At 43.1% G+C, this 27855-nt stretch overlaps 1 protein-coding gene across 1 annotated transcript; it reads right to left on the bottom strand.

Annotated features, from left to right (window-relative positions):
* Positions 1 to 27855, bottom strand: Asb9 (ankyrin repeat and SOCS box containing 9). Its single transcript, XM_041640033.1, has 7 exons — positions 27774 to 27855; positions 19760 to 19839; positions 9966 to 10073; positions 8803 to 8953; positions 6371 to 6505; positions 4428 to 4619; positions 1 to 125 (listed from the first exon to the last, which is right to left on the bottom strand). Exons 1-7 carry the CDS (start codon positions 27853 to 27855, stop codon positions 1 to 3), a joined length of 873 nt encoding a protein of 290 aa, XP_041495967.1.

Below are 27855 nucleotides of genomic sequence, written 5' to 3'. Positions count from 1 at the left end.
TTAAAGGTGTAAAAGGAAGCGCTTCAGGTCTTCTGGGAGGAGGAGTCCAGTAATCTTATGATGCTGCCGAACGCCGAAGCATTTCCGGATTCTCAGGCGGCATAACTGCATCAAAGACAAGGGTCCTGGAGAAAGAGCATGGCACAAGTCACACATTAGCTTTGTTGACCTAGGACTGCCTTTAAAATCATGCAATATATAATATTCTTATACAGAAATAAATACTACACGCTTAAGGTCATGTTCCCTTGGGTTTGCTTGTTTGTTTTTAACTCTTTTAATTTTCTTGAGATTATAATATAATTACATGAATTTCCCCTTCCTTTTCCTCCCTCCAAATATTTCTGCATACCTCTTCTTGCTCTCTTTCAAATTCATGGTCTCTCTTCCATCATTAATTATTATGTGCATACATGAAGGGGCATTTTGAGGCTATGTTCTCTCTTTTCCCATTTAACTGAAGTAAAATCATTTTGGTATTTTAAGTTCTATTTTTTATTTTTAACTATAAGTATGTGTATAAATGATAGTATGCTCACATGAGGGTACCCTTGGAGGCCAGAAGAGGACATAGGATCACCCACAGTTGGAGTTACAGGCGGCTGGAAGCTGCCAGATGTGAGGGCTGGGAGCAGAACCCTGCTCTTTGCAATAGCAGGAAGCACCCGGAACTGCTCAGCCATCTCCGCCCCTCACTGGATTTTAATTTATGACAGAGTGAAAGACGTTTAAAAATTACCTTCGCTAACAGATGCTTAAGGAAACTAACTTGAAGATTAAATGACTATATGAAACATTTAATCATAAAAATAAAATTTATGTTTTATGGTGCTGTTCTTTTACCTTAAAAAGTAAATCACTGTTCTAGCTGAAAGTATGATTATGATATAATTTTAGCAACTTAAAGATGTTCAAATATACTAGGCTCCCAATGAATCCTAAATTCATGTTATTAAGACGTAATTCATTTTCTACTCTGTATTCTAAGATATCCCAAAGCTTCAGCTCACGGGTGGAAACTGAAGTAACAGAAACGTGCACAGGAAACACCCAGGAGTTTACATCTTATGACGATCTCAACAGGCTGGGAAGGGGAAAAGAAAAGGGAAGGATTTCCTTCCTGGAGTCAGGAGCACAGCACAGCTCTTGACTCTGCCAATGGTTCCAAGGTTTAGAACCCTATTTTAGTATAGAAGGGAAAGTATAATCACCCACCCTACCTCTGCTCCTTACACCAAATAAAAATGGAATTTTTCTGGTAATTTTTTTGATTTTTCCAGACAGCTTCTCTGGCTGTCCTGGAACTAGCACTGTACACCAGGCTGGCCTCGAACTCACAAAGATCAGTCTATTTCTGCCTCCCAAGTGCTGGGATGAAAGGCATTCATCACCACCACAGGGATTTTTGGGTAATTTTTAAAAGAAAACTATATATACCCTTAACGCGATGAAACAGTAGCCTTCGATCAAAGATCCAATTTAGATTTGGCTGGAGCTGGGGAAGTTTAGACTACATGACCCTGTGTCCCACCCCAAAGATACTGCTTCAATTATCGTCGCTTTGCACCTGTGAGCGTAGATTTTGTTAATGCCACGGGCCCTGGGCCATTCTATTGTGAAGTCAATCTTGAGACGACAGCTGAAATGATGCTGTGGTCCCTACTGTCCTGCAGCCTCACCACAAGCGAAAGTCAACTTAGTTGTGGGTTTCTCAGGTGATGGAAGACAAGACGTTCAAACAAACATTGTCAAAGAGATGTGTGTATGCTCTAGCTGGGGCCCTAAGAGCACTTTCTAGAAGGGACCAGTTGAATAGGGCACCTTCCAGATTATGCCCAAGGCACAGACCAACAACAAACTTCACAGCATATACTTAGGGAGAAATGGGAGTTAACGTAATTTCACTAAGGAGTGCTGGAGGATGTGACTAATACATGCTAGACACACTGTCAGGGCAACTGTGGGAAGCGCTCATGAAGTTCAATGAAGAAGATGGCTTCAGAGCAAGCTTGGTGGGCTGAGAGAGTCATTATACATTTTCAATCTGTGCCATGAAAAAGAGTTTTAGGTACCAAGCATGGGGGCGGAGGAAGGATAATATTCTTAAAATCCTTTCCCTTCACTCCCAAAGAAAGGGAGATCACCACCTTTTTTATCTTCCATGCTGAGCCCAACTCAACACAGTTAAATAGTCCCCAGTCCCCACACTCTTGAAGGACAGCAATTTAAGTTGTCTCCCTGAGCCCAGAGCATCAGATAAGCTGAATCAGCAAGGACATCCAGACCCAGAAACTGATGTGTTAACACCTCCAGATCTCACTTTTTGTGCTTGCCTGGGACCGTTTGTGGTGGGCTATCTGCCAGCTAAGAAGGAGCCTCACCAGAATCCCAAAAGTGACTCATGAAGGCAAAACAGAGGTGATTTTCTTCAGGGTAAAATTGGATGTCCTTAGGGTGGATCCTAGAGCTTCTCGTTGTGGTAAGCATGTGCTATCCCACCAAGCTCTACTCCTAAACCAGTAGGATCCTAGGCCTTACTGTCACCATGCCAAGTGTGAGATAAAATTAAGGAATGGCACAGGTCTCTATGAATACCTTTGGGGACTAGAGTAGAAAGAGAGCATCAAGCTGAGAGTGGTGACGCACACCTTCAATTCCAACAGGAAGGCAGAGGCAGCGAGATCTCTGTGAGTTCAAGGCTAGCCTGATGTACATAGCAAGTTCCAGGACAGCCAGGATACATAGAGATACCCTGTCTCAGTTTTTTTTTTTAAAAAAAAAGGAAACCATAAGTGAATACAATCTGAAAATCTTAAAAGGTTCTATGAAGAGGAATGAGTTCTAATCACCCTACTATATGATTTCAGAGGATCCGGGGCACAGTTACAGCTACTCTGGGTGTCATATTCCCAATAAAAAAATATTACAAATTATTTTACAACTATGTTAGTATAAAAATAAATATAATTCTAGTTAGGCTTGATTTGCCTTTCTTCTTGTTTTCACCAAAATTAAAACATTTCTGTGGGCCCTGGGGACTGTTGGAGAAAGTGAGCCTGTATGTATACACAGAATCTTTTTTTTTTTTTTTTGGTTTTTCGAGACAGGGTTTCTCTGTGGTTTTGGAGCCTGTCCTTGAACTAGCTCTTGTAGACCAGGCTGGCCTTGAACTCACAGAGATCCGCCTGCCTCTGCCTCCCAAGTGCTGGGATTAAAGGCGTGCGCCACCACTGCCAGGCTTCACAGAATCTTCTTAAAACAAGAAATCATCAAGCCGCAGGCAGAAATGCCCAGTGACTATCCAACTGATTGACAGAAAGAGCTCTCTAGTTGACTCCTTCCACCTACATCAGTCTTCCTTAGCCTGCCCTGAAAGGCTAAAGAATGCAGGCAACTGCAAGCTGGACATTTGCCCTGAAGCAGTGGGAGGAGGGGGAAGTTTGGCCCACCTTACCATTCCACCCAGCTTTGGCCCTACTTCCCAGCCCGTGGTTAGAAAACAACCAGCTTATTTGACATCAGAGTCCTTGGGGTAGGGAAGCCAGCTTCAAAATCCCACAGTCCAAAACCAAAGCACAATCAAGCCTCTGGAAGGAATTAGGTCCTGAACTTCCTCCCAGGACAAGTAATGATGCAATCAGGTATCCTCCCAACCTGGAAGGGGTCTTTGCTCCCAGAAATGGCCCTTCTGCTGTGCCCACCACTGTTCAGTTATTTGCGTGAGCAGTGTGAGGCCTTATTTATGGAGGAGTGCGGTTAACTTGCAAGAGTAAATGTATCTTGACTGGCGTGACTCATTAAACAAATACCCTAAACTCTCGGTTCTCTGCATCTTAACCCCAGCAACCAATTATTCTGTGGTTTGGCTGCTCTACGGAGCAGTTAAGACATCTCGGGGGATCAGACAATGCCTAGAAGGTTTCCGCTGAATGTCTCTAAAGCAGTGGTTCTCAACCTGTGAGTCACAAGCCCTTTAGAGGGTCACCTAAGACCATCAGAAAACACAGATGTTTACACTCGGATTCAGAACAGTAGGAAAATTACAGTAACAAAGTGGCAACAAAAATAATTTCATGGTTGGGGGTCACCACAACATGAGGAACTGTATTAAACGGTCACAGCATTAGGAAGGTTGACAGCCACTGATATAAAGCATGCTTCAGTTCACTTAAATATCAAATACTTTGAAATAATAGCCGACCTCTTTAAAAACTGGCCTAACAACCTGACTCAAACATCAAGCAACAGAAGGCTGTTTACTTCATAAACAATGCTATGCCCTGTGGGATTATTTCCGGTTTCCCATGCATGATGACAGCAGAGAGCAACCTTTTATTGGACTGGAAGTCTGAACTTCTGTCTCATGCTAAAGATCAAAGGAATATCAGGGGTTATGGCTTAGATTCGGGCAAAGAAAGGAGAGGCACCTTCTCTTTCCAAAAAGATCTCAGTCAGAGGACTCCCCGGAGGCACCAGCTCCAGGGGCCGCTTTCCTTCAGCATTCTTAGCTTGAGCAGTTGCTCCGAAGTCCATCAGCAGGTGCACCAGTTCCCCATTTGACATCCTGGCAGCGACATGAAGAGGTGAATCCAAGCCTTTGCCTTGATCCACAGATGCTCCTAGACAGTCACAGGAACAAAAGAGGTCAAAGGGGAGCAGCAGCTAACCACACACTTTCTCACACCATGGAGTCTCAAAGGCATTTAAAAGTGGGGAATCTGTGATGAACGTAATTCCGTGAGACTGGGAACTGATCCTTTTTCTATCATTTAATATAGTAAGAGGGAAACTGGGCAAAGGGTATACAGCTCTCTTGGTAAAGGGGTTGCCATGCAAGTATGAGCATCTGTGCTCAATCACCAGCCCTCAGAGAAAAGTGTGAGTGTGGTAGCACGTGCTCGTAATCCTACTGTGCTGATGGGTGGCGACAGGCAGACACCTGGGGCCAGCTGAGCCCTGTTGGGAGCTCCAGGTCCCAGCGAGAGCCCTGCTCTGAACATCAAACTGGATGGCTCCTGAGGAAGAATGCCTTTGACCTCTGGCCTCCACATGTACACACACACACACACACACACACACATTTACACAAATATAATAAAAGGAACTATTATTTGGCAATGTGACTGGGAGTCCAGTGTGGGCTGACTAGCATATGGAGCTAACCAACTCACCACAGAGTATTCTTCCTGGGCATGATGCGACTGAGAAAAATCCGGAAAGCATGAAAGCTGCATATTCATTATATTAGACAGACCAAACATGAGGTGAGATGGGGAAACCCTGTATACATGATGAAGTAAGGTTCACACACCGAACAGGCAGCATTGCGTTTAGAGCCATGGGCACTTGAGACTCTGTAAGCTGGATCACTAAGCACAACCAATTACGGAAGGTATTTTTTTTTCCTGAGGTGGAATAATGGGTCCTGTTACCACACAGGAAGGGTGGCAAATTCTCTTTAGGAGTCAGGTGGATTTCTGGGAATATGCCCACCCAACTCTACCTACCCTCTAAACAATTCCCTACCCCAGCTCAGACACTGCTTCTTACTGAGGTATACGCAGGTCACTCTTTCACCTGAGCTCATCTCCCTCCGCAAAAACCGGTGCCCACTCAACAAATGTTGAGTTGTTTTTAAATAATATTTTTTTTTAATTTGTGAGAGATGCCAGACATGGCCTTGTCCTGGATAAGAGTTTTAAATATCTCAAAGCTTAAACTCTACCTAAAAGTAGTAACAGGAAGGAGGGCGAATGGCAGAGAAAACTTGTGAATAAGAATGGCTAACAGTTAAGTGAAAAGAAGTAGCAAACTCAAGAGCGCTGGGGAAGAGCAAGACTGCTGGAGTCCTAAAGGGGGAACAGAATTCAGATAATTAGAGAGTTGCAATAGTGTTCTCAGTTTTGAGAAGGGGACTCCCTTCTGGACAACTGAAGGGAGATATGGAATGCTAGTACATCTCTTCAAGAACAGGAAAGTATTTATGGCAGAGTAAATTCCTAATCAGAAAGAAATGTAGAAGACAGTCCCAAATAGGAAGCGTCAGCTAAAAGCTGGGAGTTTTGCAAGCTGTGCAAAGCTGAACGTATGACTGTCCAGCCAGAACGAGGCAGAGGAAAGGGAGGACCAACTAGTGATAAATGAGGAACAACCACCCTGGAAGAAGGTATGGGCGGTATCACCATCATCATCATCATCTTCTTCTTCATTGCCATGCTAGTTAGAAGTGAGAGAACTGAAGTGTGAACCATCGGGACAGTGTGGTCTCGCTCAAGCCCCTTGCCACAGTCTTCCCTCTAGTATGACAGAAGGATCTTTAAGATTCACTTAATTTACTTTTCATTTGCACGCCTTTTTTTTTTTGTCTTACCTGACTCCAGAAGCTTCTTGGCACAGTCTACCTGCTGATTTTTACAAGCCACATAGAGAGGAGTGCCCAGGTGGCTGATGTTATAGTCAATATTGGCCCCAAAAGTTGCAAGGGACTCGATGCATTTCACATGGCCTACAGCCCAAAAAGAAGAAGAAAGGGATTATGGTACAAATTCCCTAAACAACAATCCCAGTTTTTTTTTGTGTGTGCTTGAATGTATCCCCAACATATCCAGCAATCAAAAGCCATATTCTTTTACTCAGAATGGAGAATGATTTCAAATACTGGCAGCGGAGTAAATATCTGTTCCAAAGTCCCTTATGCCAGCTCCGCCGCTGGACATCCACGCCACACCACGAAGAGGAGAATAAGGTTTTGGCCTTGGTTCCCAAAAACCAAAGGAGGGTGCCGATGAGCAGGCTCCAACCATCCACATCTGCAACTGTGGTTAGAATGGCACCTGCAGCCGTTCCCCTTTGCTAGTTGTTTGTGTGCTTAAAAGAGCCATGGAGAGACGGGCATAAAGATAGCCCCCAAAGGAAGACATAGGACGCATACAGCACAGGGAATGAAGCTTACAGCTTGCAAAGACTGAAGGACTAGGGCCACAGTGAGCAGAGGCAAATCTTAGACACTGCCAAATCCCATGGGAGCAAAGCCCAGTCTGACAAACAAAGTTTGGTCAAACAGATTCACTCTTGCCTTGACCCAGAATGTCATACTTTAAACATTGTCTCTCTGCGGTCTCGTGTTGAGCCATTTTAGTTGTATGTATCCGGTAAATATGTTGAGTTGGTATGGCTCTTCATTAAGAAATGGCAATGCTTTTTCCCCGATAATCTCAACATGGGTTGGTCTGGTTGAATGTGAAGCCATCTGGAAAGTCACTGGGTAAACAGAAAGTCCTCCAGCAAAGTATAGGTGTGCCAGTGACGATAAACACTAGAGAAAAGTAAAACTTCAAATCTTACATTATAAAAAGATTTGCTCCCTTGTGACAACTGTCAATGTAACAGAATCTAGAATCAGTTTGAAGGTAAGCCTCCAGGCACACTAGTGAGGATTTATCTGATTGAAGTTGGCATCTGGGAATTTCTATGAGGGGTTATCTTGATTGTTGTTAATTAGTATGTGGGCCTCATCTTCATTGTGGGCAGGACCATTCCCTGGGCAGGAGAAATCAAGCTAAGCAGCAGCATGTGTGCATCCATTATTCTCTGCTTCCTGGTTGTAAATGTCATGTGACCAGCTGTTTCAGGCTCCTGTTGCCTTGAAATCCCCAGCACGATGGGCTGTACTTAGAAGTGGGAGCTAAAATCAACCCTTTGTCCTTTAAGTTGCTTTCATCAAAGGTCCAAGTATTTTATCACGGCAACAGGGAGAAAAAAAAATCTAAGATCATCCCTGAACTGACTGAAAATATGGTTCGCTTGTCAAACTTAGATGACCCTAAACCACTATTAACACCCTAAAACAGAAAATGAAAGTTTGTTTTTACAACGCACACAACAAATGCTGGTAAGGAACCCTTATCCACTGCAGGTCAGAATGTAAACCAGTACACCCACAATGGAAAGCATTATGGAGGTCCCCCAGAAAAACTGCAGTGAAATTACCATGCAATTCAGCTAGACCAACACTCCTGGGTATATACTAAAGGAACCTGAGCCAATGTACCACAGGGATATCTGCAAACCCAGGCTTATCATAATATGGTTCACAGTAGTTGAGATATGGAATCATCTCAGATCTCCATTAACAGCTGAATGGGCAAAGAAAATATGATACATGCACAGCACGGTTTTATTCTGCCATAAAGAAGACTGAGATTATATTGTTCACAAGAAAAGGAATGTAATCGGAGAGCATCTTGTTAAGCAAAATAAGTCGAACCCAGAAAGGCAAATACAAAACACACATTCATTCATATGTGAAACTTAGATTATATATGCATGTGCACACACACACACACACACACACACACACACACACCCCATAAAAGTAGAAGGGGGACTACTTAGAAGAGGAAGAAGGGCAGGAGAGGGAAATGAGGTTGAATATGACCGAGGTACATGATAGCCTCAAATGAAAATGTTAGTGTGATACCTATTGATTCATACAAATAAATAGGAACTTAAAAAAAAAACTTGATTTCTATGGGGTCAAGTATTCCACAAAGATCCATAGTCTACTATGTACCATCCCTTGTTATGAAAGTATAGCTCTGAAAGAGTGATTCTCAAACTTAACTGTGCACCAGAACCCCCTGAAGGGATTTGGATTAAATGGGACTGGAGCAGAGCCCAAGAGTCTGCCTTCACAGTCCCGTCATACTGATGCTCCTCCTACCAGGTGCCTTTGGAAACGTCCCTCTTCTTTCCCATTTCAGTAGGACTGGGTAAAAACCTCCCAATTCCCCATGAATTTACCTCTCTTTGCAGCCTCGTGGATGGGAGAGGCCAGATCACTCTCAGGATGGGGAGCGGCTCCATGCTTTAGAAGCAAATCCACACAGTCCTGGCTGCCACTGATGCAGGCATTAAACAAGGGAGTTCGCCAGTCTATAGCCATGCCGTTCACCTGTGGAGAAAACCCAGCTACAGGACGAAGACAGTGACTGACGTGGACCACACACACGTTAACCCTCCCACTTTCAAAGCATTTTTTTAAACTTCTCTGAGCCTTAAAGTCCACCTTTTTATGTAAAATGAGGACCACCAAATTGTCATTTAAAAAAAACCAAAGTATAAGATATAAGGCAGTAATGATGCTACTGAAGATTCGATCTCCTCCCTGCCCTCCTTGGGGTCATGAACTTTGAAATTAGTTGTGATGATCCATAGCATGGCTTACAAATTAATGTGTCCATTTTAGACATCTATCCTAGACAGTAGCCAGAATAATCTGAAATTGACATTTTAAAAAAAACTGGGTTTTTTTTCATTTAAAAGGTTGATTCTTGTGCAAATATGCTTAACATATGCCAAGATTTTGTTCAACTCATCCATTAATGAGAGAATTGGTAAGATGGTAGGGTCAGATCAATGAGAATTTATATAGCCAGTCAAGATGCTACTTAAATATGTTTGCAAATAGATACAACACTGGTTAGCAAGATCATAAAGTTGTATATTTTGGAGCTATTTTTCTAATGTTAGAAATTTCACCGAAATTTACAAACTAGCATCCGTGTCATGATGTTGCAGCTACAAACAAGCCCAAATACACACAGACCCTTCTAATCATATAAGCTGATGTAGCTATTAAATGAAGATATTGTGGGGGAAAAAAAACTGAGTTCACTGACACACCCTCTTTCCAAAGAAGGCCAAGGCTTCGAGGACATGCAGGAGATGGCCATGGTGTTTTATCACAGCAACAGAAAAGGAACTAATAGAGCTTTCTAGCTAAAAATTAAACAGTCCACCTCCAGGTAAAGTACATGTACTTGATGGGCATAATACTCTTGAAAAGGTTCACTCCTCACATTTTAAATCAGACTAATCAAAGTACTGGAAATTATTGAGAGCGATGGAAATAGCCAGCCTTCATTTTTGACACTGCTTGTTTCTATTATTTAAGCTTCACCTACCTGAGCTCCATGACTTATTAAAACACTTGCGCAAGACAGATGACCTCTCAGGCATGCTTCATGGAGTGGAGACACGTGATCGGCTGTGATGATGTTCACGGGCCAGCCCTAGAAGAAGAGAAATGGCTTCAAAAGAGGGGAGAAGGCAACAGTACCCGCAGGTTGGTTTTCAGCTACATAATTCCAGTGCTATGTGAATTCTCTGAAAAGTTAAATCATATGGGCAGGCAAAAATAAAAAAAAAAGTCTACTAAAGTCGTCACCGTCGTGTAAAAACAAAAAGACAAGAAAAGTGGCCCCTTCCACAGTGCAAATGAGAGCCTAATATAAGACAGCCACAAAGGAAATGACTTTGCCAGGATCTACTGAAGTCAGCAACTCAGCAATTTCACTGTTATATACACTCAAGAAACAGATACCTAGGAGTCTGGGGATGTGGCTCATCTGGTAGACTGTTTGCCAATCTGCTTGATTTAACAGTGGGCTTCACCCAGTACTTACTGAGAAGGACAAGTATGACAGGAGAGTGAGGGAAAGCACACGTGAGCCTCTGTTTTCCTGGCTTGTGTGAGTGTGTGTGTGTGTGTGTGTGTGTGTGTGTGTGTGTGTGTGTGTGTGCATTGCCTGGGAAGCCCTGCAGTGAGTCTTGTCTCCTAGTAGTAATGGCCTGTGTACTCGGCTCTCCTTTAATGCAGTATTCTCTGATGCCGCCTCTTGCTCTTCCTTCTCCAGTCTTCCTCATCCTCCTCTTCTTCTTCTCCTCTCCTCCTCCTAGGTTCTTCCGCTGTTCTTCCCTTACTCTTTCTTCTGTAGTCTTCCCTTTCCCTCTCCGGTCCTCTCTTCTCTCACCTCTGCTTCTCCCCTTCTTCTCCTACTTTTCCTCCTCCCTTCCACTAAGCCACTACTCTACCACTGAGCTGCATTCATATCAAGATTTGCTTCTAATTAAGATAATATATAAAGGTTGTTTCCAAGAGTAAACAACTCTTATTTGGCTTGCTCTCTTTAGTTGGCATCTTCTGGGCTTATTCTGGTGAAGTCCTTGATAAGAATATGAGGGTGGCCCCCACCCAACAACCAGTCAGAAAGTGAGACCCTCAGGAGGAGTTGGATCTTGTCAGCTGCTGTCTCAGTAAGCCTGGGTACAGATATTTCGTTAGTCAAGTCTTACGAGTAGACTTTCTTTCGAGAGTCCTGGCCCCATCAAAATGTTGTCTAAATTCCTGACAAAGTCTATAACAAAGACACTTGTTTGTTGCTTCATGTTGCTAACTTTTGAGCATTTTTTTTTTACACAGCAAGTGGTGTGGGGCCAAATGATACAGGGCCAAGCACCAGATGAACCCTAGTAGATACAAAGTCCCAAAGCAAAGATCCAATTGCATTCCCACAATCAGACCTAGGTCTGGAAATGCAAAAAAAATGTCTAAAAGTTTAGCCTCAGGATCCATCACGCTCTGGGAAAATGCGTAGTCCAGGAGCTAGATCCTGAGCTCAGTGCAAGCAGGACATGAAAAGTGGTCCATCCAGGAGCAGTTTCAGAGCCCTAGCCCTACCCCATCTTAGAACATGTTGTCCTGGAGACACAGATACAATAAAAGTACGTTTTAATTTACATATGCTTAGGGTTGTTTTTAATTGTGTGTGTGTGAGAGAGAGATGTGTGTAGGTGTACAGGTATGATGTAGACACGCATGCGTGTTCAGGTGCATGTGTCCTACTTTATGACAATCCTCCGTATGCCTTAGAGACAGCATCACTCAATAAACCTAGAGTTTGATTGGCAGTCACAGAGTTGCAGCAAGCCTTCTGTCCCTTCCCTCCCTAACCCCTACAGTGTTGAGGTTGCAGGTTAATGTGACCAACCAAGCTTTTCACGCGGGTCCTCATATTTGTGTAGCAAATGCTCTTATCCACTGAGCTATCTCCCTAGCCCTTATGCATGGCCAATTTAATCAATGACTCAAATATGTATTATAACTTTTCTTCCTGGAATAGTCTAAATTTGCCTAAAAAGGTTCCAATAAATGGCCTTACTCTCCATTAGTCCTGACACATATTTTTCGACTTCTGTGGACATTCATTAGTGGGTCAGCAACTAATCATCTTGTGCCTTTGGCTTTTACCTTCTCATTGGCAGGGTCACACAATTTGAGATATCAAATCACTCGGTGCTCACGCCCCAGTTCACAGGGGCTCAGATCCAGAGCCGGGGAAAGGGCTCAATATGTTTGTAAATGAGAGGCTCCAATGCCATTGACCGTCTTTCTCAATGCCCACTCTGCTCTTTATAGGGAAGGAAGATACTGAGTTTCCTTTTCTCCAGAACCTCAGATTCCATCTGTACACCCTGACACCGCAAAACACGTCTCCCGATGTCTGACACCAGCAGAACTTAGCTGACTGATCATATCCCTTTCCCAAGCATCACCATGGACTTTACAACATGACACTCATTATTTTACTATTGCCATTATTAATTATTTGTTCATTTTAGTGAAAGCACAACCCCAAATCTTCTTGTTTCGTTTAAATTTTCATTATCAATGTTCTCCTCTTTGTCTAATCTACACCATTCACCCTGCAGCACGTAGGAAAATTCATGATGAAACTGTTAACTGCAAATTTAGGCCTGGTGGCATAGGCATGCAGTCCCAGCTGCTTAGGATCAAAATGTCAAATCCTGCCTGGCCTACAGAGCAAAGTTCAAAGGCTAGCACCAGCTGAGTTAAAAACAAACAAACAAACAAACAAAAAACCCTAAGTCAGAAAAGAAAAAAAAGCTGGTAGCATAGCTCAGTAGTACATTAACTGCCAAGTATATGTAAGGCCCTAGGTTCAATTTCCAGTAACACACACACACACACACACACACACACACACACACACACACACGGCTGCTTTTTTACCTAACAGAGGATGAAATAAAAGACAATTGTCCTTTTAATGAAATTTTTACTCATTTTGTATTATTCAAAGTAGCCCTCTAGCTCTTTCAAAGCCAACACTTGGGAACTTGTATATAAACCCAGGAAAACCCAAGGCAACGCGGAAATGAGTCCCCAGTGTGAAACCTTTTAACCATCCATTATAGAGTTGCGTCACAGAAAAATTCCTTTAGGTCTCCTTCTGAACCTTTAGGATCTTATTTAGAGTTCATCAAGCCACAGCTGTGCCTTCAATGATCTTAGGATTTGTCTGACTAATTGACAAACCTGAATTGTGTAAGATCAGGGTGTAATTTTAAGTCCCCAGGGAGCTCTGCCTGCGCAAACACATACTGACCGGACAGCTTCTTTGTAATGGTTCTCTTAAGAGTTGCCACCTTCTTTCAGCTCATGGCCACACACCTTTTTTGGTAGGCCGCTTGGGTAGTACAGGATTGAGGACTGGTGACTGAGCCAATATAGAGCTCAGTCCCTAGTAACACTCTGTTATAACACGAAGTGTCATGTGTCCACCTAGCTGGAGCCAACCACAAAGACCTTTAGGCTCGTCAGCTTTTCTGTCCCTGGATCCTACTTCCTTCTGTACTCTCATCAGAAAGGAGGCTGGTGATGACCTGGCTCCCTCACATTCACACCCGCCCTGCTTCACCAAGAATATCTCAGCCATTTGACATGGCACTCCTACGGCCCCCTTATCCCCACCCCTAAAGCCTCTCTGCACCTTCTACAATCTTCCTTCCCCTTGATCTTTTCTCTGAGGAAGGAACATATGGACTTTCCCTGACAGCCCTTAGAATTATGGGGTCCCTCCTCCACCCATAAAGCCTCATGTCATCTACCTTCTTACATTCTCCCATTCCCAGTTCTCTCTTCAGACATACTTTTGCACCCTACACTTTCATATCCTTGAGTCCCAAAGCCTCTGTCCAGCCATCATTCAGGGTCCTCCTTGTTTTCACTATCCCCCACCCCAACAAAAATTACCTATGTTCTTGGTTTTGCCTTCTATCAGACATTCCTCTCTACTATGCGATCCTGCCCAAACTTCTCTTAATGATCTTAGAATGGAAGATAAAATCCACTAGAGGGTGAAAAGCTTTCATTGGAGATGGGGGAGAAGATGGGAAAGAGAACATGGGACAAGATCAACCAAAACGAAGATTGTACGCAAATGTCATAAGTAAACCAGGATTGTATATAAATGCCCAAAGTAAACTTGCCTCTTTGTGTGCTCCATCAAAAATAAAATAAAAATAAGTAAAGCTCACCAGTAGCTTCTTTGTCAAACCCAATATGCAATACTCAGTCTTCCACGTTCTTCCACCTCTGATTTTGCTGTTTATTCATTGTGACCTCCAGAAACCTTTCCTCTGGCTTCTAACATACTGTTCTACCTGATTTCCATCTTCAGACCATGGTTTTTCTCTTTCACTGACTCTGTCCTTTCCTCTGTACCTCTCCCAGGATGGGCACTTTCTCAAAGTTTCTCCTCAAACGTTTTGGATTTTTTTGTGTACATTCTTTTCTATGCTGCTTACATGTGATTGCATGCAAACGCACGCATACACAACCATGCTCTTAATCATCCCTGGTGCATCTTCAAATTCTATTCCAAGACACAATCACCTAGGGACGCAACTAGCAATATAAAGTCAGCCTGTTCCAATCTAAGAAAAAAACATCCTTGCCACTCCCATTTCTCTAAGTGGCATGAAGAGCTTACTTGATCTCTACAATTGAGAGCTCAGGAAGTAGGCTGGCAGTTCCTCCCAAGGTCAAACACAAGTACCAGGACCTAACAAGCAGTGTGACTAGCAGCCAATTACCTATCCCTAAGGTAACATTGATGTGGGAGGGTCTTCTTTCTATGTTTTGCTTTCATTGGTTAAATAAAGAGACTGCCTTGGCCTTATGATAGGACAACAGCTTAGATAGGTTGAGTAGACCAAACATAATGCAGGGAGAAAGAAAGCGGAGTCAGGCAGACACCATGTTTATCCTCTCCAAGACTGACGCTGGTTAGACTCATGCCAGTAAGCCACAGTCAAGTGGCAATACAGATGATTACAAATGGGTTAGATCAATATGTGAGAGTTATCCAATAAGAGGTTAGAACTAATGGGCCAGGCAGCATTTAAATGAATATAGTTTCCATGTAATTATTTCGGGTAAAGCTAGCCGGGAGCCGGAGAGCGGGAAGCAGCCCGCTCCTCCTGTTTACAACACAACATGTTCCTATGTAAAATGGCTACAACTGCACCTGCCTTCTAAAGTTATTAAGACTGGAAAATGGTGGCTGCAAAAGTTTAGCACTCAGTAATTGTCAGGCCAACACTATCTGGGATCTTCTCTTCCTTCTCACTTAGCCTTCAATCAGTTGGCAGTTTCTAAATGCAAGTAATTTAGCTTCTGTCCTGATCTCTAATTAGCCTTTTAAATATCCCAGTGGGCATCTGTGCAGGCTAATTTTGAATCAACTTGAAAACAGCTAGAGTCACGTCAGAAGGAAACCTCAGATGGAAAAAAAAAAGTGCCCACCAGATCAGCCTGGAGGCAAGCCTGTATTGCTTGACTGATGATTGATATGGAAAGCCCAGTTCACTGTAGGTAGGCCTTGCCACCCCTAGGCAGGTGGTCCTGAGTGCTCTAAAAAAAAAAAGGTAGGCTGAGTAAGCCATGAGCCAGTAAGCAACCCTCCTCCATGGCCTATGCGTTAGTTCCTGCCTCCCGATTCCTGCCCTGATGTCCCTCTATGATAAGCTGTTGGCCTGGAAGTATAAATTGAGACAAACCATTTACTCCCTGGGCTGCTTTTGGTCATAGTGGTTTTTTCCCAGCAAGAGAAACCCTCAAAAGGCAAGAAGGGCTAACAGTTTTCCTCAAGTTTCTGAAGGATAAAAATCTACTTTTCCCTACTTGCTTGTGGTGAGAATTAACTGAGATGTTTCTTGGTTTTGACTACAGAGAGGAATCATGGAGGAAGCTTTCAAAAGGTCCTGGTATCCAAGCTACACCCAAGAGTGATGGCAACATAATGAAAGGAGGCTGAGTTCAGCTACCATGTTGTTTGTTGGTTCATTGTTGTAAGACGCAGGACTGAACCTAGACCCTGTCATTCGTTAGGCAAGTGCTCTGTCACTGGAGCTATACCCAAATCCCTTTTCGTCTTCTGTTTTTGTCTTCTGTTTCCATTCTCATGTTTTGTGTGTGTTATGTGCGTGTGTGTATGAATGTTTGTATTTGTGTGAGTGTGTAGGTATGGCAACATGTGCATGTGGGCACATTTTCCTGTATAGGAGAAAGGTCAGCCGGGAGGTGGTGGCGCACTCCTTTAATCCCAGCACTCGGGAGGCAGAGACGGGTGGATCTCTGTGAGTTCGAGACCAGCCTGGTCTACAAGAGCTAGTTCCAGGACAGGAACCAAAAGCTATGGAGAAACCCTGTCTCGAAAAATCCAAAAAATAAAAATAAAAAAGAAGAAAGGTCAATGTCTGGAATTGTCCTTCCTCCTTATTCATTGGTGGGGGCTCTATCAGTCAAACCCAGAGCTTGAAGGCATGACTAGTTTTGTCAGCCAGTTTGTTCCCGGGGTCTCTTGTCTCTGCTTCAGAGGCTGGAATTGCAAGTGGGCCACATCCCCATGTGCATCATATGGGTTTGGGGATCCATTCCCTAGTCCATACACTTGAGATGCAAGCACTTAAACCACTGAGCTATCCCCCACCCCACATCCAGCCATTTTAAACATGTGAGATAGGATCTGAGTTGCACAGACTGGGCTTGAACACACTGTAAATTAGGATGGCCTTGAACTTGTAGTCCTCTTGCCTCAGCTCCAGAGTATCTGGGATTACAGACTTTCATTAGCGGGTCCAGTGACGGGTCCATAATTTTAAAGACCCCCGCCAAGCAGCACCCTATGGGAATTCTAACACAAAATCTGGAGGGAACACCACCAAATTAAGTTCTCTGTTATATCTCTGGCAGCTTAACTGCTTTCTGCTGACCTAACGAACCAGCATTGTCGGGTTTTAATGCTTTTTTTTTTGTTGAACTATAACAGATCTATTAAACAGCTCACAAACCCTAAGTGTTATCAGTGAATCACCAAAAAAAAATACACCTGCGTCATCTGCATACAGGTAAAGAAAGAAAACATCTGTATGCCATCCAGATTACTCCCACCTCTGGTACCCAAAGGGATTGCTGAGCTGACATCTAACACTGGACAATCACTTTTCTCTCACGTGTTTAACATTTTATTAACTGACCCAGGAAGTATGGATTCTGTGTTAGTCAATGTGTTGGTCAGATTCATCTATATACTTTCATTGTTGTATTACATCATAGTTGACAAAATATGTTCTTCCTTTGATTTGATTCACCCAATTCAATGTTAACAGATGTGACATAAACCAGGATTGGAAGCATTCCATCCTTGAATGATTTAACTTCTCCTGCTATGCAACAGCCTTTTGCCAAGAAGAGAAAAATCCCTTGGGTAGCCAGAGGTCAAAGAAAGATGTGTGTGCCACAGCTTCGAGCTGAGCCTGGCCAAGTCAAGGTTCTGTCAACTAACTCAAACACTAGCAAGAAGTCATGGTTATTGTATCCTACCACTCTATTGGGATAAGTGTTTATTCCAGAGTTTTGAGCTGGATATTGAGGTGGGTATTAGAGGTTTCATTTTATAATGGCAGTGACTGATGTCCAAACACGACAACTCAACTGCCTTCATAGAATTTAGATAAAGGCATGGCTTTAAGTTAATGGTCAGTAAATATACAAATACCAAATGTAAAAAAGCACCTTTCCTGTTAACAAGTGACACATAGGGCTGGAGAGGTGGCTCACGAGAGGAGAGCACTTTCTGCTCTTCCAGAGGACCCAAGTTCAATTCCCAGTACCCACACGGTGGCTCACAATTGTCTATCACACTAGTTCCAGAGGACACAGCACCTTCTTTTGTCTTCCTGTGGCACTGTGCACACATGGTACATAAGAATACATGCAGGCAAACCACCCATACACATCAAATAAAAATGAAACAGACAAAACCCAGATAAAACAAGTGATAAATAAACGCATCAATGATGACTTTTCATATTATCTTACTATCATAAATATTTCATTTTACTGAAATGTTAAATGTTAGCCTAACATCTTTTAGCTAGAGCTATGTGTTAGAATCTATTTATAAAAGGCTGCTGCTTCCAAAACTGTCTTAATACAGTAGCTTATGGTAATATAAATTCTATGTTAGAAATAAAATACTTATGGGCAAATTTCTTAATTTAGATAGGTCCATCAAATTGAGGTGTTTTCTGAATTCACTTTTATTTTAACTGCCTTTACGTGTCCTGAAATAGCTATCCCAGAGATTTTCAGTGAATCATAATTGCTAAGATCGTGTCACCCTGCTCAGAATCATGGCAGTTTCAAAATCACAACTAAAACTTTAACAAATCAATCTAAAAGTCCCTATGTTATTACATCACACATTTGTTTCAATATTTTGATAGGTTTTCCCTGATTTATATTTCATGTATTTGAAACTTTTCTTTGATAGTGTGTCCATAGATTTTGCTGGCTTTCAAAAGAGCAAACTATATTATCCTGGGCAAGATCAGGATCTCCTGGGTTCCATCCCTAGTTCTACACACACACACACACACACACACACACACACACACAGAGAGAGAGAGAGAGAGAGAGAGAGAGAGAGAGCGCACTCACAATCATACAGTAACATTTTAGAGAATAGAACCTTTTGAACAAAGACTTTGTTAGAATGTAAACTGCTTTTTAAAGTGTCTGTGCAAAAGATTCTAATAATTTAAAGCCAACAAAAATCAGTAAGTATAGGCAAATTGCACCTAAGGAGAAGAAAACTAAAATCAAACTGTCGAGAGCCACAAGCAACTGGAAATTTGACCAAACTGAAAATATCACTGAATATCACCTATATAAAAGGACATTTTCCAAGCATTTATTTTACACTAGGAGTTTTTAAGTCTTGTGCTGCTGACATTTAGAGCCGCCTCATTTTTGACATGAGGGCTGTCCTATGCACTGCAGGACACTCAATGCCTTCCTTGCCTCCTACCCACTAGATGCATTAGCACCACTCTAGTATGATGGCCAATCATGGCTCTAGAAATTATCCCCCTGAGAGATGGAGCTGCCACAGCTGAAAATCCACACTTTGCAAGGTGAACTTGCTCATGCGTTACAAGTCTCTGTGTGTGTTTCTGTAGGAGCACATACGCATGTGCTGTGTCCACATGGAGGCTAGAGGAAGAAAACTAGCTATCTTTCACTTTTGCTCACCACCTCTTCTTTTCATACAGGGTCACTTCTTGAACCCAGCCTTCATCACCCGCCTAGACAGCAAATCCAAGGATCTGCTCGTCTCTGTGCTCTGAGTGTTGTTATAGTGCCACTGTGCCCAGATTAATATTTGCTGGGGATTTTTTTTTGTGTGTGTGTGTGGGGGGGTTCCGGATATTCCTACTTAGGTCTTCATGTTTGTACAATGGGCACTTTACCGACTGAACCATCTCCCCCTGATAAATATAAGAACACGGTTTGTTTAGAAAACGGAAAGGAACATAAAGTACCACTTTCTGGTAAGTCATCGAACAACTATTTAGCTCGCTTCCCACTGTGTGCTTAGGTTTTCACAAAACACTGACGTTGTGAAAGCCTACAAAGGAAAAAAAAAGCCCCGTTTTGCAGATTTTGCTTGAGGAAAGGTCTGTCTTGCTATCACTGTGATTTCTCTTTTCTCAGTCTGATATAGCAATGGGAGATACTTGACACTGTTAGTATTATTTTTAGAGCTACCTGGCTGATAAGGTTCCTCAGGGTCAGCAGGTGGCCATGGATGGCAGCATCGTGCAGAGGTGACCAATCAGACACGACATCTGCATGGAAAGAGAGGAATGAGTTACATCATGCTCATGTGCTTAGATCAGCACCCAAACTAAGGACTGAAAACACATGTCGAGTGAAGTAAGCCTAACACCAAAAACCAGTCCAACACGATCTAGCTCCTATGCAGGAAATGAAGAGGAGACCGGTGGTCACCAGAGGCTGGGGGAGTAGGATGAGAGAAGAGATAAAGAAGATTGATTAGTGGATACTAAATCACTCTTTGAGCGAGGAAGAGGACACTATGGTCCACTGCTCCTCCCTAGGGTGATTTTAAATAGCATCTGCCTGATACAGTCATCAAAGAGCTACAAAACTGTTGATATTTTTAGCATTAAGAAACAACCAGTGCTTGAAGAGACAGCTATCTATAACATGATTTCAACATGGATCAAGCCATTACCCAGTACCTCAGAAATGCATACAATTTTTGGTTTTATACATCGTTCCAAAACAACTCTGATTTAAATTACTATTTTAAAGAGGCAAGCTGCAATGCCAGGTAGATGACTGAACTTCCATTTTCATACTGGCTTCAAAGGCAAAGGATTCATTTAGTGAGGCGAGAGGTTTGCTAATTACCAGCATTAGAGAGTTCAGCTGTGGTTGCCAGTCTCCCTTCCTGCGTGAAAACACAAACTTTGGCAGCTCAGCAAACAGTAGCATGCACGAATAGTAGCAATCATATAATTACCTACACCATTGGGCTTGGAATCCAGTCTAAGGAACACTGTATCTATTTGTAGGGTACCATCTGTCCCAATATTAAGCACAAATCAGAATTCAGCCTAACCTTGAAATTGTGGCATCATTTGCGCCCCCCCCCAACCAATGTCCTAATGAGATTAAAAGAACCGTAAATTCTGACCCAGTTGACCTCTTCTGAACAGTAGCCCCCTAAACAAACTCTGACGCTCACTTTAATTCTGGGTAAAGACAGAAATATACTTACCCATGGCTCAATACGTATTAGCTACTATTATTATCTTGTCATGACACTAAACAGTGCCTTGATTACACCCCGTAAGCACTGCATTTAAAACGGCAAATGTGGTCTACTATCATTCAAGAGGGCTACAAATTTTCAGGAAAGAAGCCCGTAAACCCTATCCAGCACATTAAGCTTTCCTCTGCCCTTGTAATTAAGTATAGATATAATTGAATGCGGCATAGACCAGATTTGTTTCTCCTCTCAAGCTGCATCTGATTTCCAGAACAACTAGATGCAGGAAGCTACAATGAGGGAGGTTTGCCCGAGTCGGCATCGGCTCCAAGCTCTGCCTTGCTTTGATGAGCACACGGCACGCAGGCAAGGTGCGACTATCTAATGCTCCATGCTCCTTGCATGGGCACTAAAGGGCTATTAAAGGCTGAGAGAGCCTGAGAGCGTGGGGAATTGCTAATGCCCAGCAGACTGAAAGACCATGAAGAGGAAGATGAGAACACTCTGTACCTAACGCGCGTTAGCTGAGGGCTGCCTGCCACCTGGAGCCATCAGTGCCCTGGCAAATCTGTCCCAGGGAGCAAATTACCATCCTTGCAGATGGACTCATTAAGCATTTAGTACATGAAAGGACGCCGTGTGGGCCACCTACACGCAGCCCAGCCAGTGCTTTCGTACTGGGGTCATTAAGGTCTGGAGACAAAACACCTTAAGGGAAATGGCTTTTTCCTAGCTTCGAAATCTTGAACTAGGTACCTAGCCTCACAGCATGCGCAGAGGTTCCTAATTCTCTCAGGAAAAGCACCACTGCTTCTAGGGAGTTTTAATTTCAGATTATACAATCGGAAAGGTTGGATGCTGAGTTAGAATACAAATGCAGGTAATCCCATCCTTTGGATGCTGATCATGGAGGACACCATTCACAGAACATCCTCTGCGAGAAAAGACAAATCTCGAGGATGGTTTTGAAAATTAGATTTAGTGCATGTGAACTGGACACCAACGGCTGAGTGTGACATGGTTAGCTTGTTTTTTTTTTCTTCCAAGCACTCAGCTGCTAAGAAATACAGCTGTCAAAACCCTCTGCGTTTTTAATGCTGTCTAAGATTATTATATTTGACAGCCTAAACAGTCCAGGAAGGTCATTTAGGGCCTAAATTACATCTCTGCCCAGATGTCATTAAAGTGTTGCAACTATATTATTAACTGAAGGCCCAAAACTGGGTCTCGGTTCCTACTTAGTCATCAAAGAAACATTATTCCTCTTTGTTACAGCAAATACAGAATGATGCTCCTCCCCCAAGACCCAAACCAAGTCTAATGGATGCTTTGAAATCATGCACAATTTAGTATTGAGGGAGCAGAGACAGCCTGCATCTTTTAGAAGTATAAAATATGGTTTGAGAACACACCACAAGGCTGACAATACTAATATCTACATCTGGATAGCTAGTGAACATCTTCATTGAGCTACAACTCACATATGACCTGCCCATTGGAAGTATATATAGCCCAATGCTTTTAATTATAAATACAGGAGTCTGCAACCAGCACCACAATCGATCTCGGGCCATTTTCATTACCTTGTGAAGAAGCCTCACGGCCATTAACATTCGCTAGATATCTGCACCTGCCTCAACTGCCGACAACCATTGATCTGTTTCTTGTCTTCAAGGATTTGCCTATTCTAGACAGTTCTTCTAAGTGAAACTGTATGTTATGTGGTTCTTTGGAACTGATGCCTTTAATTCAGCATGCTCTAGGCTGCATCCACCCTGTAGCATGTACTAGCACTTCCTCCCATCTATAGTCAAATAACCATTGTTATAGATAGACTACATTTTATTGACTCATTCACCAGGTGAAGCAAATTTGTGTGGTTTCCACCTTGGGGTTGGTAATAATGTTGTTATAAAGATCCCTGTCCATATTTGGGATAGATGTATGTTTTCAATTATTTGTATCTACTCCCCCCCCCGCAAAAAAAAATGAGACTTCTGTTTAGCCTCTTGAGAGTACTCTCCAAAGTGGCTGTCTCACGATATATTTCCATCAACAATAGACAGGGGTTACCCTTCTAACCCCAAAGCCATTTTGATATAACATTTGTTAAGCTCATGCTCCTGCCCAGAAGAAAAACATAGGTCTAAGCTTATCCTAAACCTTTCTTAAGTGCATACAAGGCCTCTACCCTTAGCATATCTCAGAATAGCAGAGTAAGTAAAAAACCTAAATATTGATACCGGTAAGAGTAACACATTAACACTTTTCTAGCATTGACGCAGCACAGACTACACATGCAAGGGGGAGGAAGGGAGAGATGGAAGGAGCGGATGAGGGAGAGAAAGCGAGGACAAATCAAACACCATAATGTTGCAGGATAGAAATAATCCATACACCCTCTGCTCTATAAAATACGGGAAGGAAAGTTGAGTTTTGTTCTGTGTGACAGCCAACTCAGGAAAGACCTAGAACACCCTTCTCCAAGAGTTTCCAGGACACATGTCTGAAGTAAGCAATGAGCTACAGGCTCAATCTATGGCCAACAAAATCCTAAGGCAACCTCTCCCACTTCCTGACAAGTGCCAGCTAGAAAGAAGAGAACAAGCAAAGAGGGGACAATGTTCCTATCAGACCAAGGACGGTGCTCATGGGAGGAGACTATCCATGAGATAACCAGGAGGCTCAGGGCCACAATACCTTTTTTATATCAACTCCACCACAGTCTTTGAAATTTGAGAGTCATTGTATGCAACAGATTGTACACACTCTTGGCATATTGAATACTCATTAAGAGCATTTGTTCAACTATGGTCTATATCTGTTTTTACAGCCAAAAACAAAATGGATGCCAAACGAGGTCACTGATAACAGAATGGATCCAGCATTGTGATTTATGAGTGAACAACGTAGGAAACACTCAAGACAAAACTACTCCATGAGTCCTCCAATTAGTGGCATTAAACTTACCCGAGAAAAGGAGAGCGTCTCCATCAAGCCTGTGGCACATTAGGAAGGTTGTCGTTTCACTTTTATTGTGCTTTCTGGAACAATTTCTAAGATTTCCATTATTTCAGAAGAGATTTAAAGTGCACTAATTGCTGCATTCTGAAAAGAGCTATTAAGGAAGCTCAAAGAACTCTAGTAAATGCGGGGCAGTAGCATAAATCCGTCCACGTTGGGAAACATTCTGCAAGGTCAAAAGTGGGAGGAGGGAGTTGCTCTAAAGAGACTGGAGTATCTGAGACGTGGCAGAGGCAAATTTGGTGGCATGAGCTGATACTACAACATTGGGGAAGAATCTTATGAGGAGAGGGTGGAGCGAACACGAGACCTGCTGGGCAAGATGGTCATACCTATTCCATCTATTATCCACCCCCTTTTCCTCCCCTCTTCCCTTCTTCCCCCTCTCTGGACCCTCCTCCCTCCTGCTCTCCACTATCACCTCTTCTGTTTTCACAGAGAAGACACCTTCAGAGCATCCTCTGCCAAGTCACCACAATATCTTAAAGTAACCAACCCATCCCCAAATGAAACCTACTTTCTTTCTATGTGATTCTTGCCTGCTTTCTGCTTAAATGTGAAAATTCTCTTCTAATAGGATGGGTTTAATCTTATAAAGAAAGAATTACCTGTAGATGTATGAGCTTCCTGGCCCACAAACAAATGAAAACCAACTTTGCCAGAGAGACGGCTCAGCAGATAGAGATACTTGCCACCAAGCCCAATGGCCTGAGTTCAATCCCCGGGCTCCACATGGTGGAAGGAGAGAACCTATGCCCACAAATTGTCCTCGGGACCTCCACAGGCACACATTCACACACATACAAAAGGAATAAATGTAAAAAAAACATGTTGCTTTAAACTTAACTAATAGATGGATGATAGATGGAGTTAGGGAGGTTAATTCACCCTTCAATGTACTCTGTGAAGTGTCTACAACCAATGTGAGTTAGTTTCCTAAAATTCTGTTCCAAACTACATCAAACTAGGTGGCTTAAGACAATTGGAATGTATTCTCTTGCTGTTGTCGAGGCTGGGAGTCTAAAGGAAGCCTGACAGCTTCAGCAAGGACATGCCCTTTCCAAGTCTCAGGAAGGAATCCCTCCTATCCTCCTCTAGCTCCTGATACTGGACGTCCATCCTTGGCTTCCCTTGATTCGTAGATGCCTTGTTTTAATCTCTCCTCTGCCTCCTATCATTCTCTCTGAATGCTCCCTCTCCTTTTCTTATTGAAACACCAGTCTTCAGGGATTAAGGATCCAAGCCACGCCAGTGAGGCTTCGTTTTTAGTGATGATACCTGCAGCCACTCAGTTTATCAATAGCAGTCTCTTCTTGAAGTGCAAAGACAAGTTAGGATTTCAAAGTATCTTTGGGGAGGTACAACTCATTTCCTAACAAAGTACTTTCAGGGGAGGAATGGTATTCTTTCCCTGTCCCTGGGACAGCAAATTCAAGCATTAAATAAATCTCTGGATGAAATGGCTCTCCATCTTCCCATCCTTTTCTCTCTTCCTTGAGAGAAAGGCGCAGAGAAAAGAATGAACCATACCCAGTCCTAGGCTTCCCTCTGGTGTGTCCTTGAGCCAGAGGGTACCTTCAACTGAGCTGAGTATCTTGGAGCCAACTCTGGAAACAACATTCTGAATGTTCCTCATTCCACACTTCACCAAGGTCAAGGCCTCAGAAGTGTAAACAAAATGTAACAAGTTACTGCTGAGGGTTTTTTTTAACCCCTGGTGCAAAGAGAGCAAAAAAAAATGTCTATTTGGGAAGAGGAAAAAACCTGGGAGGGCTGCATGGGTGCAATGGTTCTGCTGGGTGTGGAAGGTGGGAGGGAGTTTGTCATTCTGGATCAGAGACGGAGGAGGTAAGCAAGCAGGTATGGCCAAGTTTCCGGGCATCTATCCTGTGATTCTTGTGTCTTTGAAAGCTGCTAACCCTTTAGGCTACATGGAATAGTAGTATCAGAAATCTGGTTCTGCTTTTCTGTTGAACTTAATGGTTTCACATTCTTGATGCCCCCCAGGTGCCAGTTCTTGGCCACTGGAAAAATTCTCCTTTCCCTGGGTTTCAGCCACAAGCCCTCTGCAGAACATTCTGAGGCTTCTCGCATTCAACCTGTATTCATTTCCATCCTTAGCCCCATAACATCAGGCTATGTGGATTCATTCCTTTATGTCCAAAATAGAACTCTGATGAGCCAGAGAGACTTATTAAAAAGCTTTCCACATAAGAATGACCTCTGACCTTCACGCATATATACATGCATATGCACACATACAGGGACATGGACATATAACATAGTTAGAGGGAGAGAACTCTGCATCCTTCCTTTGTCACCCCACTCCAAAGGCAGTACCCTTTCAAACTTCCCCTTTATTTAGCCAAAATGTATACTCCAGGTTCAATGAGAAACAGACCCTGTCTCAAAAGAACAAGATAGAGAGCAGTAGAGAAATATAGCCAATGTTGGCCTGTGTCCGCCACCATCACACGCAGGTATATAGTGCATGCACTCACTTTCATGTTCACACACACACACACACACACACACACGCACACTCGTGCGCGCGCACACACACACACACACACACACACACTTCATCATCCAGTTCCATCTCTCCAAATTAATTCTCACAAAATTGACTCCAAGGTACTCTCCGTCCTAGCTGGAAGAGCCTGCAGCATATCCTCCAGGAGAAAGTGGCTAGTTCTTCTCCCCACATACAAACAAAACAAATCTAAAAGCAGAAACCTCTGCTGTGGAGCGACTGTTCAGAATGCTCCTGAATTCCCGTTTCCAACAACGAGGGGATTCGTGCTTTAAAAATAGTCATCAAACCCTTTTTCTTTTTTGACAGTGAGTCTTAATGTCACTCGACCTCCCTACTACTCCTAATGTGTGCTCTATGCATTCTAATAAATTCAGCTCTGTCTTTGTGTATGGACGCTCTGCTCACCCCTGAGGGTTGGCAGAGTTTGCAAGGAAAATTGGAGAGAAAAGAAGAATGTGCAGGCCTGCCTCCTCAGTCAGAGATGGAAGGCATTTTGTACTGTCTGCCTTCTATCGTTTTCCCATTTTCCCTTTACATACCGGGGCAGAATGACATTATTAAGTCCTAGAGGACTTTAGAACCCCTGTTTGTTGTCCTTCTAGCAGACAAGTGTTACAGGCAGCCTACCAGTGAACTGAACGGAATACTGTCTCTTTGGACGCTTAGGCCCAGGATTGCTTCATCTTGAAGCTGCTGAGTGCTAACAGGAGAGTGACAGCGAGTGACTGCATGAGACTCTCCACCAGCCAGCGTGCAGCGTTGTCACCCAGCAGGTGCATTTCACACCTGTGGGAAACCCTCCAGTATTTTCTAAGACTTCTTTCTAATGTCAATCCATCAGCCAGCATCCTTGACAAGCCTAGCCTCACCAAATTTGAAATGTCTAGGAGAACTTTTAACAAAAAGAAATGTTTTAGCAAATTAAGTGTTCCTATAGGACCCAATAATGGTGATGCACACATATATGCATGCACACACACACACACACACACACACACACACACTTGTAATCTCAGCACTTCAGAGGCTGAGGCAAGAGGAGAATGAGTTTAAGGCCAACCTGGACCACACAGGAGACCCAAACCCTGCTGTTTATAAGTAACTCTTCAACCTCCTATTTAATAAGTAATACATCTGACCCACAAAAGAATGATTCCTTGCAGCAAAACTTTTCACCACTAGAAAATGCTCCTAGATAATTAAAATTTGTTTCACCTTTATGACTCTACAGATAAAGGTAGATTTTTAAATAACCACATTAGGGATGCAGACTAGCAAGCTAGGGATGGATGTCTGTCTAGTAGCTAGCTGCCCTGCAGATATCCCACAGAAAGACCCACTCACTGACACAGTCCAGTTCTCTTCTCTCTCCTGATGTTAGCCACCCACCCCGGCACTCTGAGTTCCCGGCTTCCATGACTCACCCCCCATCAAAGGATTTGAAAGGAATCTGAGGTGAGGAGAGCCTCCTGGCTTGTCACTCCTGCCCCCTTGTTCACCATCCAT

This window comes from Microtus oregoni, unplaced genomic scaffold, assembly GCF_018167655.1.
Source record: "Microtus oregoni isolate MIOR12 unplaced genomic scaffold, Mior012 000061F_ref0000440, whole genome shotgun sequence".
Taxonomy (NCBI): domain Eukaryota; kingdom Metazoa; phylum Chordata; class Mammalia; order Rodentia; family Cricetidae; genus Microtus; species Microtus oregoni.
The sequence above is the reverse complement of the archived record's forward strand: the minus strand, read 5'-3'. Positions and strand labels throughout refer to the sequence as shown.